The 17,311-nt window shown below is 36.3% G+C and overlaps 1 protein-coding gene across 1 annotated transcript; it reads left to right on the plus strand.

The window, feature by feature from the left end:
• The first annotated feature begins 863 nt into the window (after positions 1–863).
• LOC110827665 (uncharacterized) lies at positions 864–4,216 on the plus strand. The gene is made up of 3 exons (XM_087347888.1): positions 864–1,069; positions 1,872–2,021; positions 2,886–4,216. Exons 2-3 carry the CDS (start codon positions 1,904–1,906, stop codon positions 3,209–3,211), a joined length of 444 nt encoding a protein of 147 aa, XP_087204014.1. The 5' UTR covers positions 864–1,069; positions 1,872–1,903; the 3' UTR covers positions 3,212–4,216.
• Positions 4,217–17,311: the final 13,095 nt, after the last annotated feature.

Raw genomic sequence — 17,311 nt, forward strand, 5'->3', positions numbered from 1 at the left:
AACTTCAGGCGTGTTGCCGTCAGAACTCGGATGCTTGTAGGCCAGATGAAACTGTAGTCACGGCTCGAACCACGAGATGGACGGCTACAGTGAGTTGGGATCGTGCGCACGCGCAGTAGTCGGAGCGACCCAAGAAGCACGGCCTTTTGCATCCGGCTGAGTAATGCTTCAGCGTTACGCTGGCATGCCGGAATGAGCTTGATGTTAGCCAGCAGTGACGACTTGACTCCTCCAAGAACTCCGATTGTGAGGACTACTAATTTAACAGTAAATCCGGGATTCAGCTCTCTTAGCTCAAACACGAGGTCTTCATACTTGGTCCGTTTTTCAGCTTCCTTCGAACGAAGAGAACATTTTCTTTGGCCCAGCGCCCTTGCCCCTCAAAAATTATTTCTAAAATTAATCAATTATACTGAAACCGGGTGTTATTTTTAAGTGAGGGCAATTGGAATTGTAGTTTTCTTAACGTCTCTTCCGATTAATGTTAAATTTATTCTCCTCTTATATTGAAAATATTTAGAATTAATTATTGATTTCTTACATTTATAATTGAATGTAATCAAACTATAACAGTAATTTTCTTTGTGTTTTTTTTAACTACCAACAATGTGTAAATATGAACCTACAATGGTAAGCTTTTATGTGAGCATCTGCGTTTACAACAATGTAAGAAAAAATGTTCGAATTTCTAACCCATGCCTGCAACAATGTCGCTTAAGCATGCCGTAAGGCTCTTTTCACGATTCATATACATCTAGTATAATAGCCTGAATGAACCGTATTGCACTCCATCCCTTTACTAATTGTTACGTCATCTGTTTACTCTGCATTGTTGTGTTTAATTATTGCCGTCAATAATTCGATTTTGTTATTTCTGTAAGAGCTGAGCTGTGAATCGCTTGTAGAAGAAGTGCGTCGTATAGTAGATAATTTTGTGCTCTAAAAATCTTTTTAGAATATCAATTTAAGAAATCTGTGATACTACCGTCCACTCTCTCCATTTTATTTTTGATTAAATTGGTCATTGTCAGTGGACATTGTGGTCTCTTACTATTGAGCAAAGTTTGAGGTAAGGGATTCCTATTTACTATTGTTGTTATTATTATTATTATTATTTGCAATTGTATTTTTAATTGTCTGTGATGTCGTGAGGGTTGGTGTGTAATCATTAAACATTTACGTGTCAGCAACGCCATATGGATGATCTCGTTGAATCTAGAGAACCTTACTTCTGTAATGTTGGCTACCGGAAGAATTCTGTAGCCACCTTCGTCCCCAAGGGAGGATAGCAGCTGGTTATATTTATTTCATGTTAGTGGCATCGCCCGATTTTATTTGTGCTGTCACGAACACTAAAAAATTTAAGGTATAATTGCCATTGCACTAGGAGTGAATGAAAACAACCATCAAACTATCAAACAGGCTCTCATATAATACAGATGTAATATGTTTATGGGACAGTTAATAATGTCATGTAAATAGCACATTATATTATAAATGTAGAGCACCACTTGGCAGTTCGTATTGTACATCTCTGTTACCAAATTTAATAAAAATTTGTTTCACAAAAGATGTAACTTACCATCACTTTCATTATGCATTAATTTAAGCACTTTATGGTGTTTATCTTAAATGTTATCGGTTAAACTCGTTTTATTTGACACGCTGATAGTCTGCATTCAAAACAAAGAAACAGATGAACAGAGACAGCCGTGTCTGTGAAGTTTCTGTGACACGAAGGGGGACATTATTAGGTTTACAAACTTAAAGACGGATTGTCCCATGTTTGTGCTCTGCTCGGACCAGTTTAAAGCCTCTGCCCACATCAAATATGTGTAAGTTCGTGTCATATAGGTAATTTGTTTTTACAGACAAAATATACGTCGCTGGTGGACTTAGAGGTATGTGTGGTTATCAAAACTCGGTGGAAGTTTATGACCCTGATACGAACAAGTGGACGTTCGTAGCACCAATGCTTTCTCGACGTGCCGGTTTCTCTTGCGTCGCGTTCCACGCCCTAGGTGAGAATTCTGGACATTCTGAGTGATGCTCCTATATCCTTCTTACAGAACTTGCTATTGTGAAATGTTTTCCTGGTTTTCTTTGAGTGACTGAGATTTTATGAACAGCATTTTAACACCGATTCGTGGTTTCGATTACATTCTCCACAAAAAACACTAATTAAAAACGCGTAATCTCTTGTGGTATCTCAAGTAACGTATGCCCCATTTGTCACATAATCCCAGTTTTAAAGGTAAATATTTTGTTCTTGTAGCAAGGAAATTTCAGTTTGCCGTGCTGTTATCTCCAAAAAGCCGGTGGTTTAAAGCAGTTCCTTCGCAGTCTTTGCTTTTCGCACGTAGTTTCATGAAACAGAAAACAGATGTCAGGCACAATTTCCTGATGCTACAAGTACGAAAATAATATTGTAGGTATTTGATCATTAATTTCGTTCCTGGTACTAATACTAACACTGCAAAAGGGAATCGATTTTCTTCGTTGTATTTCATTCATTCGTTCCGTTTACGGAATTACAAATTTTGAGATCGTAAAGTCTGTTGGGTAAGACCTGTTCAGTGTGAAGCATTGAAGTTACGAGAAGTACATACATGTAGAAAGTTATAATTGGTGATCTTGAAGGTAAGATACCACTACATAGCTTTAAAAGGAAGGATAATATTAAAATGTTTTTAAGGAACTAGAGTATGTGAGAAGAGTTCAAGTACCGACTTTTGTGAATAAGGTAATGAATCTTGTGTAACATTTTATTACCAGGTGACAGTAATAAATATCAAGAAGGGCCCCGCTGAATGGGGTTAGAATAAGTTTCGTTTAGCAGCTTTTCTTATATACTGTGACCTATTGTGGAATTTGTGTGTGTGCAGGAGGAAGAGACAAAGACGAATACGGAGACTCAAACGAATATGAAGACCCAGACGAAGACAGAGACGAAGACCCAGAAGAAGACGAAGACTCAAACGAATATGAAGACTCAGAAGAAGACGGAGACTCAGACGAATACGAAGACGATGACGGAGAATCAAAAGAAGATGAAGACTCAAACAAATACGAAGACTCAGACTCAGACGAAGACGGAGACGAAGACGGAGACGAAGACGGAGACGAAGACGGAGACGAAGACTCAGACGAAGACTCAGACGAAGACGGACACGAAGATGAAGACGGAGACGAAGACTCAGAAGAAGACTAGCCCATTTTTCTACATTTTCGAAGAAGGTCCCATGCATGGGTTTATCTGCATGTTGCTTGAGCAACAAAGTTTGCTCAGCCTTCTTAATAGTGCCCTTGAATTGATCTGACGTCAGTGTTAAGAGGGGAAACTGTCTTCGCCGTCCAACTGAGCTGATGTCGAAGTCAAATTCGAGGTCATTTGCTGCTCTCTTTGCCGCCTGAAATATAAACCGCCTTTAAAACCTCAAATTCCGTTACATATTTTATGTAGACCGTTACGTTTCGAGTTAAGTATACTATCACAGACTTTCCTCTCGGATATTTACTGTACCAGAATATTTATTGTAATCAACATTGTACAAGCTTTCCTACAGTACAAATATTGCATAAACCTACACTCATTCGGATTATGAGGGGGTCACATGTGTAAAACTTATAAGAATTTATGTTTCGTGAGGCGACTACATGTCCTTTCGATAGACCGATCCCACGAATGATGAATACTTTTAAACACGCAAAGGACTTGCCGTTTTAAAATTAATTTTAAATCGCAACAGCTGCAAGATTTAATCTGTAAAATCATAATCTATACGGAATAAGAAGAAACTATTTTATGGAGCAGTGTGGCTTCTTTCTTGTTTATTAGCTTTGTTGAAAATAGAACGTGTGACTTTAGCGGATAGCATCTGAAAGCTGTCGACGACAAATTTAAGTCTGCAAAGAATAAATATCAAAACCATTGTTGACTTCAAAACAGCAATGCGCATGTTTAAAAGTGGGCAAGCTGAACTCATTTATTAAAAGTTCTGTCCAATTTTAACAGCTGTTCAGACGAAATGTGCTTTAGGACTGCTTCCTGCAATATGTGTGGTTCTTATAGCAGAATGTGATGTCAAACTAGGAGGGAACGGAATGTGGCATGTGACAATAGGTTATGCGCTACTCGCTTGTAATTTCCTGGGAAAGTCAATGAGAATATTTTATCAACAACTTTCTATTATACTTGATATTGCATTTTTCCCCATATTCTGTAAATCTTCATATCGTTTGAGTTCGTTTTAGTCACAATGTTACAAAATAACTCCCTCAATGGTATCTCTACCTTGAAGCCTTTGTGCGGGTGAAGGAGCTTGCGTGTACCAATGACCCGAAGAGCTGGTAGTTTAACTATTGGCAGGGTCTCCCAAGCCGGACATGTCAACGGGTAGGTACCTGACTAAATCAGATACCTTGGTCCTCCAGGTTGGAGGTTTTGCGTAAAGTTGGTACCCTTATCATATGAAACAAATTCTACTCACAAGCTTCAAAAGAGGATTTCATCGGATGGAAATAACGGAATTTCAGTTACAAACCCAGCGGAAAAAGAGATCGAGGTCGACCACGAAAAAGATGGAAAGGTAAATTTGAAGCCGGAACAGGCATTAGTGCCTAATTCCTGACGATGATGATGATATTACTGAATTATATTATTTTTAATTTCGATTTCAGTTCAATTTAGCTGGAAAATAATTCAAGTAGAAAGGCATTTATAGGTTTCGAATGCTGTAAGGGCCATAATTTAACAGTTACTGTCTTTGAAAAACATTTAACTTAAAAATGAAGTGAAAAGTTTCGAGTTTGGTCGAAAGGCTTAGGTCTGGATCTGACAATTATTTCAAGCCCCCTATGACAGTTTGGCTTCGCGTTGGTTGGAGAAAGAATTGTCCTAAAGGACAAAGGAGTTCTGGTCCGTGTCTCCAACTAACGAAAGCTTAAAAGTTAAGACGCCAGCCAATCTGAGATTTTTAGAAAGGTGAGGATTCATAATTGTTAGAGCCTAATTAGTATACACCAATCATACGTGAGGGATTTCAAACCTAGCTAGAGTAAGGGAAGGGGATTTGGAAGCAGCAATCTCCTAAGCCTTGCAAAAAAACACCCAAACTTTTGCTACCAATAAGTAGTACTGAGGATAGAAGCGTGTCCACCAGCTTGTAGAAAGTATTACAAAAAGAAATTTCTTATATAAATACTTGATTAATGTAATAAATTCACTTAAGCAGTTATATTTCTGGTAAAGTTAATCCTAGGTTATTTCGGCAGTAGAGAGTCGAGTGTTATGAATATTCACATCTAGCTCTGACAAACTCTGAACAAATAGGTTTACATTCTGTGGTAAGGAGTATATAATTCCAAGAACTTGTGACCTGGCGAGATGTATTATTCAGTTTCAACAGATAGTCAAATAACAAATCTGGTAAATAACCAAAATTCTTTGTTTTGATTCCTTATCCGTCTATTCTGGCTGTAATTCAGTTTCGATTAACGCCACATACTGCCGCCATACGCCATCGTCTCAACTTTGAGATTACTCTTGTTCCACCACTGACCTTAGCACGGGACAAAACTGTCCTTCTACCTCAGTAGTGATCAAGGGGATAGGCAGTTCTTGTTATATATAATTTGAGCGTGTTTTCGTTCAAATTCGACGTGTCAGAAAAAATAAGTGTGAGATATATGAAGGAGAAAATTTGGGGAGGCAACGAAACGGGAAGTATAATTTCCAATAACAGATGAAAATATAATATATATATATATATATATATATATATATATATATATATATGGCTCTCAGAGGGCTGTTACGCCACGGATTATATATATATATATATATATATATATATATATATATATAACATTCTTGAATATCCCAACTGAGATTCTGAACATTTTTAAAATTAGTAATATTATTACAATAACGCTGTGTAATATTGTTGGTTGCTTTATGTTTTTATTTTTTTGTTTTAATTCTCTATATTTTTTCTTATTTCCGCTTTCTCTTCCATTTATTATTTCTGTCTTGCTCTCACTCGATTTCTTATAAAAGCAGTGGTGGAGGTTAGTCTACGCTATCAGAAATTATAAAGAAATTGCTTTTGTCTCCATACGCTGTAACACAGCAGAACAGATCAGATAAAATGCATCGTTAGGCAGTTCCAGCCAGCTACGAGCTGTTACGGAATGATTATTAGCGGAAAGAGAACTGAGAAAGATTTTTTTATTTCGACTTCGTCCGTTACAATCACAATGGAAAATATTTTCTGACTGTACAGTGTGGCATCTGAAGTAAAATGAGCTTTGCGCCAGTATCTATAAATGTGTAATGAATTAATATCATGGAAAATGATATACCCAGCATCGCAAAGAAAGCAAGAGGGACTATAAGTTATGTAATAAAGAACAAACCCAACTAGTAATTAAAAACGAACATTATCCAAACAATGGACCTCATGATCGGGACGTCCTGATGATTGCGTACACGATTCAAAGCTCATGGTTCGATCATAACTGTCCTCGCTCACTCACTCACTCACTCATTCTCTCTATGGTGAATGATATTATTTAAAATATGATTGTTTATTCAGCTTATCAAAAAATATCCCTCTTAAAATACTTTCAGTATAAAGACAAATTAACTGAAGACGGAAATGGAGCGAAATCTCGAAACGTGTGCACAGAATCTACTCCAGAAATAGACAATATCTTTCGTAAGTTGTAATAAAGCGAGCATTGTGACAAATTTAGAAGAATTACAAGGAAGTTAAAATATAAAATATGAGGCACAAAGAATTCTCGAAGACAAGCGATTCCTTCTTTATATACAAAATCAGTAATAACGAAATATAAATGTTATGAAAACGAAAATAAAGATTTCTATTTCTAAGAAGTTCTGCTTTCCGTCCATAGAGCCCAGTATGCAGTAAAACCATACAAGTGACATCTTATGGTGGCTTTTCGAAGTATAGCTGAACGGAATCGACTACCAAGGATCGATGCACTGACGTTGCCCGTGGCAACTTGTTGGTGCTGCCTCTGACGATGACTTCTATTACTAATTGCTGTAAAGTAACTGGATCATTAAATAGAAATATGGATGTAATTGATTTGAAAAGCTATGTTGAACAGCAGAACTGGGGATATTCTTATTTGGAAACTGTTTTGGACACAAAGACGCTGAAAGCACAGTAGATAACAAACATGAGGACACTTATGGCTTGTACAGATTCTCAATGAATTATTTGGCCATTCACTAATAATATTCAACAATAATCGACAGTGTAACTAAACAGAAATTTGAATTTATTTACACGTTTCTTTTTATTATTTTTAAATTTGGCACAAATATAATGTTAACAGACAAATGAAGGACAGTGTAATGGCATGGCCGTGTGAGAAAAATGTTGGCACTGAAAAGATTCGATGAAGCTTCTTGCAAGACAGAGAAAGATGGTAGGATAACATTAAAATATGAGCACATTTAATATACGTCACAACAATTAGTCCAAATGTAGACAGTTGCACTTATTCGGAGGGATAGAAGATCATTTAGCTGTTACTACACAGCCGTCAATTATTCTCATTGACTGGAAATACTTTTTTATTATTATTATTTATTATTAACTGCAAATGGGTTTTTACCCGATGGCAGTGGCTTCGATACAACTAAAACAGATAAAGCAGCATTATGAATAATTAGTACGAACACAATAAATTTCAAAAATCTGTTCGTTGTTCTCAATTCGTGAAGGCACACCTTTGAAATAAATCTCATTCCATTATTTAATAAACACCTGCAGGTATTCAACATTAAAACACATAAGGGAGCCGCGGGCAGAACGGGGAACTTAATATTTTGAGGCAAGTGGAAGGGACAATAACAAAGATAAACACATGGAGGAACCTTGTGTGGATTTATTGTCTATTTGAAATTTATAATGAGTTTTCTAAGGGTTAACAGGTTTTTTAAATATTAATTTCTTAACAAAAATGTAACTTGTCCCATTTTTCCTAGTGCCCTGGGCAAGACGGAGTAAGGCTGATATATGTTTGAAAAAGTTGTAAGAAGACACAGATTATCTAATAATTATGACGTAGGATATAAAAATTAATTAATGCACAATGTAAAATGTCGAAACTTTACACATTTGAAATCTACTTAGGCCTAACACAGACGGCACACATGTGAACCTCTTCATCATCGTGACTATCAGCACCTGCACATGAGATATGGGCCCATTTCAAGCTAGACGAATACAGAATCCACCCTTCAACAGACTGCGAACAGACATCACCACAATACAGGAACTTGTCATTTGATCCTCTTCTCTGGGTATCCATCCTGCCCCGAGAATACTCTTTCAAATTTGGATTGTCCCAACAAAAGTGACATCATGAAAATAAATAAAAATATTGTGTTTAAGACTTTCAAGAAAAGACCTTGTAACATGCATCATTCAACAAAGTGGATGTAAATAATGATTAGGTTTTACCTTCACTAAAATTTGAGAAAATTTCAAAAATGTAGAAGCGAAATTCAGCACGGATGATTATTTCAGAAACTGTAACCACAAAATGGCGCTGACTAACATGACATAACCCTGTGCTGTATGCTAATGGCATTTCACCTGGTTCCGATAGATCTTATCGCAGCCGATACCCTGTTCTGCCCCGTGGCCCCGTGAAAATGTGCACTCTTCCATCTTATTTTAAATGTTTCCAATACTGATTATTTATTCGTTTTATTACTTATAATTTTTCCTCTCTAGACAGCCTTGTTGTTTTATATAATGTTTTAATTAGGTCAAAGCTTGAGTATGCCTCGGTCGTATGGAATAATCTTACACAGACAGATTGCAATAAATTAGAAAATATTCAAAGAAAATTTGTCAGTTTGTGCAATTACTGGGTTTTTTCAGTGTAATATCCCACGCAAATATGAATTGATCGTATCTACTTTAAATTTTAGAAAACACTATTCCAGACGACGACATCTCGATGCGTTATTTCTTGATAATGTCTTTAAGGGCAAAATAAATTGCCATTCCATTATGGACACTGTTGGTTTACGTGTGCCGGCGAGGCAAATAAGAGAAATTTCTCCTTTTAATGTGAGCAGTGCACTAAGACATAGTCCTTCAGCCAGGTGCGTCATCGCTGCAAATGACGTATGTAAATCTTTGGACGTTTTTAGCATAAACATTGTCTCCCTTGAGGGCACGTTCTCAATAAGGGAAATGATCTAGATAGGTGTCTCATAGATGGTCTAGCTTCGTTAGCTGTTTCTTGTATTTCTTTAACGTTTTACAATTATATTAGTGTTCCCTAGGTGGATTATTTGTTTTTATTTATATTTCTTCATTTATTTTGCTTTGTGTTAATATTGTTTCTATTTTGGGTTTGCCTGTACTTGGCAGTTATATTTAATACTGTACATGTATAAGTTTAGTTTATGTGTTTGTGTAATATTTTTCATTATTATTTCACTATTATTGTAAGTATTATCAGTGTTTGTCTGTTATTGGCTACTTGCTGTTGGCAAACACTTAAATAAATGCACTGAATTTAAGTGACTCCGGTCCGTGGAGTTACTTATGATTCTTTAGTTATCAGCTTCTCTTCAGCGGGTTTACATGTGGCCCATCTGAGCTGGTAACCCTTATAACTCGCCCTGCATAATGGTGTAGTAACATGGCTTTTAGAGCGACAGTGGTGGCGATGAAAAGAAACAAGATTCATAATTATGTAAGAAACATTCTTTTCAATGAGAAAATTTGAAATAAGTTCTATATTTAGTTCAGGATACAGTAGTGACTAAATAACTTACTTTCACAATTTACGGAGTTAATTTCGCAGTTTGTCTGTGAAAATCACTATTTTGATTATGCAACACAGAAACAAATCTGTGTAGTAAGTTTCCCTCTAATTCGTTTGCATTAACTGTGGCAGTAAAGTAATCCCAGCAGCTACACGTAACAAATGATCCATTTGGTTTCCTGCACATGGCGTCATGTGTCAAACAACATATCTGTTTATGTGCACGGGCAAACAATTTGCATGCCATGTCCCAAAAGCTGAATCATGAAGGAGTATCGAAACAATACATTGGTACTTCTAGCATCAGCGGTTCAATATTCGATTGGTGTAAGAGAGATGGAGTAATAGAAGATTTGAGAATATTGTAAAAGTAATGAGCTTATTAATTCTTGCAATTCATTAAATGTAATCAGAAAGGTAAAATTAAGTGGACGGTGGGGCCAGAGTGGAGCTGACTATGTGTGGTGAGACACGTAAGAATTTTGGTGCGAAGCAAACACCAATTTCGTAATCTAGAAATAAATAGGAGGATAATATTAAACCTGATCCCAAAGATAGGGTTTGAAAATATGGACGGAATCAGATGGAAAATATTCCATTGATTTTGGAGTTGTGTACATGTTGAGAAACATTTGGATTTAGCCAAATTCCATGAATGCCTTGATTGGCTTAATAGCCATAGATTTTTTAAGGAAACGCTATAACACGCAGTAAATTCGTTAGGTACGTATACGAGCTGGTTAGTTGTGTAATTAATACATGTCAATATTTCATTTCATCTCATTAGTTCGCCTGAGCAATTTCCTATAAAAGAGAACCCCAGAAATTAAATTGGATTATGAATAATAAAACAGTTGAAACGATGGTCTAATAACGTTCGATCTTTCAACTGTCCTAGCAAAACAAGAGCACTCAAGCGTCAAATTCTGAAACTTGTTGATCTCTAAGTGCATTCACCACAAATGTTAACTAAAAGTCCAGGACAATTCACCCTTAATGGAGTCCGGGTCACTTGGAGATCCAGAAAACACTTCATTTAGGTTGACGGGGAGAGTGACACAAAAAATAAAAGAGAACTAAGATAAGACTGAATAGCGCTGGGATACAGGGTAGTTACGAGCCCTCTGCTGAACAGAAGGGTTTCTGGGAACAAGAAGACAAAAGGAAATTCTCATCCCCTTACGCCAGACCACAAAAAAAAAACTTCTTAGGGGAAATCTTAACTTTTCCATTAAGTCTGCGTCTCCGATATTAGTTTTCTGTCGCGGTGAAGGTTTGAAGGGATTGGTGGGGTGAGGACATTGATTGCTAGTCCGAAATGCCCGCCTTGTTCTCCTGGGACTGTGGCTAGATTCCGACCCCGATCCAACCCTATCTTTCCACACTAACTTCAAAGGGAAGGTTGGTGATAGAAGGACATGTTCGAAACCACACTTGGACGATTTCGGATCCGTTTCCCGAAAATAAGGAAGACAGTCTAGAAGGTAAAGTTTTCATTTGGATTTCGTTTTTTCCCCCTATTATAGCCCTGCATGTCCGCTATCAAGTTTCGTGTTTGAGAAAATGAATTTCATAATCGAAAGTTTCAAGATGAAAAGAAGCTAAAACTCAAATGTTTGGACTAGCAGATGCCAAATTTTCACGTCGCGATGTACTTAATACGTTGTAAAACTAAACAAAATATCATCTATCGATAACATCATATTCAGTAACAAAGTGTGCACTTATTATTAATATCGTACTCATTAACGATATGTGTATCTGTCCATAGCATCACATTCAATACAAAATGAGCGCTTATCAATAATATCATGTGCAGCGACAAAATGTACAAACACCGACAAAACCAAATTTATTAAAAGATTTGCACCTATCGGTAATAGTATATTCAGCAAAAGAAATATGCACCTGTTGATAGTTTTATATATAATAACATGTACCGAGCGAACGGAAACAGTAGCAAAGTGCCACGATGTAATTAGCAGGATAGGTTCTAAGCCTTCCGAGGTGTCGCTTGATTTCCCTGTCATTACAAGCGAATGAAAAGATTGACATAAAATATTTTGTAACAACATCCTCTTCTGTCCTTTCAAATTCATCACACACAATCGTCTGTTTCATTCCATGCTGTATAACTTTCAATGTGATGAAACGCTGTAAAAAATAAGGTTACAACGAGAGATAACCTCTACAATTACACAGTTTCTTAAATCCTTAATTAACTGGCAAATTTCAGATTGGCTTTAGATGGCACGAAGTAGTTGTCCGCTTAAATGCAAAGGTGAGAATTCCTGCATAATTAGGCAATTTGAATTGAATTGAACTGAATTTTGGCAACAAAATCACAATGGAGTTAAGTTTACTTTTATTTTTTTAGGTAATCAACATACTTTTCAATACGTTTTGTTCATAGCCTCACAAGATTCTTAATTTAAGTTGAATAAAATCTTTCCGCTTTAGTTTCAATGGATTTTTACGCTGTTTATTTTCATGACACGACTAATGTTCACTTTAGAAGAAATTTTACATGTGCTGATTCATCGGTTTTCCCGGATACTCTGAATCGATTTGGTTTTTAATGTCAACACACATAATAACAGTTGATGGCCACCCAAAATGCCCATCATCAAAATTTGTGGCCTTATTTTAATATTTCCACCCATGTACAAGCATGCTGACATTAATCTGTAACTTTAAGTGAAATTCTGTCATTCCATAGTTTCGAAAGATATGTAAATTCCGTAAAGGCCTTTATTTTGTGCAACGATATAATTATATGGAGAACGGAAATATCTTGTAGTTTCATAGATGCTACTAAAACATTACTAAAATACTTTTAAAATTTTATTCGGAAACAAGTAATATGCATATCTGCATACTTATATTATGTCTTAATACTTCTATCGTGAGGTAGGGATTTACAATAATGGATAATAAGCATAAAAAAAATATTAAACTCTCAATTTACAAAATCATCCAGTTCCTTTATACCTATATGGAAGAATTCAAAGGGAATTAAATTAAGTTAAATCCGTGGCGTAACAGCTCCAGAGAGACAAAGCCGACTAGCTTGACTGCTGGCCTCACGTTCACATGCCTAAGCAGAGGTGAACGATCATCCAACCAGATACAGAGTGACGTGTGGTCAGCACGACGAACCCCCGGCCATTGCTAGTTTTCCTGACCGGATTACGCTACCCATTGTAGCTCCCCAATTTCCTCACGATGCTGGGTTGGCACCGGTCCCATACACCGGTCGAAAATCTCATGAGAAATTTCTTTCCCCGAGACTCGAACCAGGGCGCATTCCGTATCTCCGGTCTGAAGCATGATGCCTCAGAAATGGGCTCATTAATTTTATTGAAGATTTTCTATTTATTTCTTCAGTAATTTTCTTAGCGTATTTCCTTATAATTTCTCAGCTGTGAAGCTGTAACCGGCAGTGAGAATTTAACCAAATAGCTTTAATAACACTTATGCCGACAATATAAAGAATGATTGAAAAGTAAATCTAGAAAAATTTTAAGCCGTGTTCTGGGAAACAATGAATAAAAGTATTCTACGAACATGAGGTCGGAAATGCTTTTTCACCTAGATATTATAACTAAATGGAGAACGCACATTCCTTTTACAACTCGAGATTTTGCAAGAGATGTATTATCATGGGTGTAGGATGAAGCTGCATATCACAGCGGACACAATTGGCTAAACTAATTACCACATGGGACCGCCTTGAGAAGCTAACAGTCGCTCAGTTAATGAAGAAACTCCCTGACGTTTAAGGAAGCAGAAGGTTGATTATCGTATTAACAATTGCTCGCCGCGGTCCGTATCTTGAGCCAGATGAGTCCACTCTCACATGCTCTTGGGTATTACTCATGGTGCAAATAAAGTTGAACTAAGTTTTGTATTTGCAATATTACTACTGCTAATACTGCCGTCAGTGGACTTGTCCTGATAAAACGGCACGAAGGTGAGGCTGACTTCACCAGTACTTTATCCGACTAGGGATTCTGAAGTTCTTTGCCATTGAAAATTAAATTTTCGTTAACGTATTGTGTAAAATGGAAAATAATATTACAGCGACTGTCTAAAATTCCTGACATATAATTTCCTTTTAGTTATGATTAGTGATAAAGTATTGTAGGAAAGAATATAAGATTTTGTATTAAAACATGAGGTTATATTACAGGAAATTTTTATAAAACAATACATAATTAAGGTATCAAATATGAATCTCGTCTGGTTTTCTATTAGCGTATCAGCCGTTATAAATTCCGCCCGGATCTTCTATTTACGAGAATGACTGTAAGTTCATGTGCACAAAAGAAAAATAGAGAAGCAGTTTACATTGCAGGAAATACACTGAATGAAAGGAAGAAGGAAAAAGGGAAGAAAGTAAAAAAGTAATCAGAAAAAGTTATGTGGAATAAAATCAAGGAGAAATAAGAGTCCTAAAACAAAGCCGTTAAGAAAGAATATTCTTTGCATAAAAGGGAATTTTAAATTTCTTATTAAAATATTGTTATTTATCTACTGTTGCCTGCTCACAACCTTAACCAAAACTAACTAAAGTGTGAAATATTATATTGATCATACCTATTATATTATATTGATTAATGCTAGCAGGAAGTTTCAAATAGGTCGACGTGAAAATATTCACCTCTGTGTATGAATAGCAAAGTAGCAGTGTTCCGTCAAGTATTCTCTACTTGTTGATATTTCATTCCTCGAATTTACTCTCTTACAATTTCTCCCGCCAAGGATATTGTTATGATGTGTAACGAACCTCACTTCTGAACTCAACACGTCAAACTACAAGTACACGTTATCGATCTATGCGGTCAAACTCTTCAGGATCTTAGCCACATCTCTGCTTTCAACAACACTTCAAACAACAACTGAAGCAGCGTCAGACAAGCCACTGTATCCTATCTTATTCACTCTACGACCGATATACTTCTTGGTTTATTTAACTCTTCGCTTGGACTACGTGTTTTGCTGAGAACCATCATCCTCTATAAGTACGTGTATATTCCATGTTCCATGATACCAACAACTCCTCTGCCATCTCTTGGCAGCACAGTTTAACTAAGTACAAGCGACGCGGACATGTTCACCTTGATCTGATAATCGTATAGATCAGTGGTATTCAACATTTTTTGTTCGCGTACCCCCAGATATAATTTCTCTACAACTTTGTACCCCCAAAGTTGTTGGTGTATAATTCAAGTCATACATAGTATATAATCTACATCTAAAATAAATTAAATAAATTACATTACTGATTATTCAGTGTATATCATAAAATAATATATATATTTTAAATTTCACGTACCCCTTAAGATGTCTTCGCGTACCCCGGGAGTACGCGTACCCCAGGTTGAATACCACTGGTATAGATGATGTATTGCCTCCATAACCTCTCATATTTTCTTACGTGGTTATTAAAACGCCATGTTGTGGAAGATTACATTGGTATCCAATAAGAGTTACCTAATGACAGACCGGATTTCAAGTGTGTTGTGAATACTCAATTTTATTGCCCGAATAAAACATTGTAAAACTGTCGGTGCATGTTAGAGTCGGGTAGTGAAATTGTTACCGTTCAAAGGTATAAACCAAACAAGAGCCAATACTGAAGGTGTTAACAATACTTTCTCACCACCGTAGACTCTAAGAAGTCGAATATTATGAAGATGTAGTCTTGCTTTATTCATCGAAGCTCTCAGACTAAACGATTATAGCGCAGATCTATATCTTCGAATAAGATGGTAGAATTGTAATTAATTGTGATTAAATAAGGATTTTTGAGGAGTCTATTGTCGCCCACTTCAGAGTATTAGCATGGAATTCGTATGGAAAGACTGATAATAACAAAGTCGAAGACAGACCGTAACCCTGCTCAACTCAAACCGGAATCCTGCCGGGTACGAAACTATGACGTTACATTTGCAAATACATTTTTGGTAGAAGAATGGTTTAAATGACTAACTAGGAAGGATGTGGAAGAAAACGGTCGTGGTGTGTTCTACAGTACTTTCCCGGCATTTGCTGGTGTAACAAACAGTAAGCATATAGCAAATTTATGTTGTACTTACTATGAAGATGAATTTCAATGAGTTTGTTATTCATTAAAAGAGCGTACCGTAAGCAAATCTAGAACAAAATCTGAAGATAAAGGTCACATAGACCACGACAGATGATGGATGGATTAAGTATGAGTTAAGAATAAATGACTACATAACGGATTCTCTTGTAGCATAACCGAAAGTTAAGTACAATATTTTAATATGATACTCAAATGACCTTTAGTATGACCACAAATCATCACAATCATTTTCCTTAACATTATTCTTAATGTCATCCTCTAACGGCCTACTCAGGCTTGCAAGTAGTCACTCGACAATTTATTTCTCTGCTCAATTCTGTATACAAAAATATTTGTTTGCTCCAACATCAGGACTTAATGTTAATATATTTCAGCACTTTTAAACCACAAGAACCACTTTCAATAAATTGATATTCTATTTATTCTTGTATTGTTTTCGTGGAATTAGTCGTTTTGCTGCTGGGATGAACTTAAATTAACTATAGTAAATTATCATTATAAAATGTCTTGGGATTTTCAGACTGAATACGACAGACGAACCGAAATCATTAAACTGAATAGAAAGAAACATTTCTTGAATTCGTTTTCATAACTGACTCTTTACGTTCTAGACGGAGTAAGAGAGATTCTTGAACTGTGTTCAACCTGTTACTCTGGATTTATATATTCTATGAGACACTTTTCGTTTATCCTCGTAAATTTTAAAACATGATCTTTATCGATATTTGTGTCACCTTGCACTCGGTCGTACTCATTCCTTGATCTCAATTTTCACCGAAAAACCTTAGGGTCCATAAAATGTGCGACAGTAAGAAACACAGGGCTTAGTGACATTCGAATCGTCTTATATTGGGCCAAATGCAAGAGACCGTAATGCCTGACTTAACGTAGAGAACTTCCTGTTTAATATCGTGACCCGAAGCTGGGAAGAATCTTTTCTGCCTGGTTTTAGTATTAGACCATGTAACTGGGCACAACGCGACTTACTGAATGTCTGCCTACGAGAAAAACAGCAAATGTTGAGAAGCTCGAAGTCGCTCAGTCGGTCAAGAAACTCATTACATGCTATAAAAACCTGAATATTAATAAAAGTGTTTATAAGGAAAAGCCTCTGCTATGTGTTCTATTACAGATGAATTAAAATTACACCCTCATATCCTAATATTTCAACTTTTCAACAAAACGTTCTCTATGTATGTCATACTTATTATTTACCTATGCGTGCTACATACATTCCTTGATTTGATTACAATAATTACAGGTGAATAGTAACTACAAGTTATGAAGAGCCCAATTGAGAAATATTCTTCAGCAATAATGGGGTATAATTCCTTTCGTATATAAATTATATTTGGCCTGTTATTTAAAACGGGT

Source organism: Zootermopsis nevadensis, unplaced genomic scaffold, assembly GCF_977971745.1.
Source record: "Zootermopsis nevadensis isolate Lab colony 2312 unplaced genomic scaffold, Znev_1.0 Znev_ptg000012l, whole genome shotgun sequence".
In the NCBI taxonomy this organism is placed as follows: domain Eukaryota; kingdom Metazoa; phylum Arthropoda; class Insecta; order Blattodea; family Termopsidae; genus Zootermopsis; species Zootermopsis nevadensis.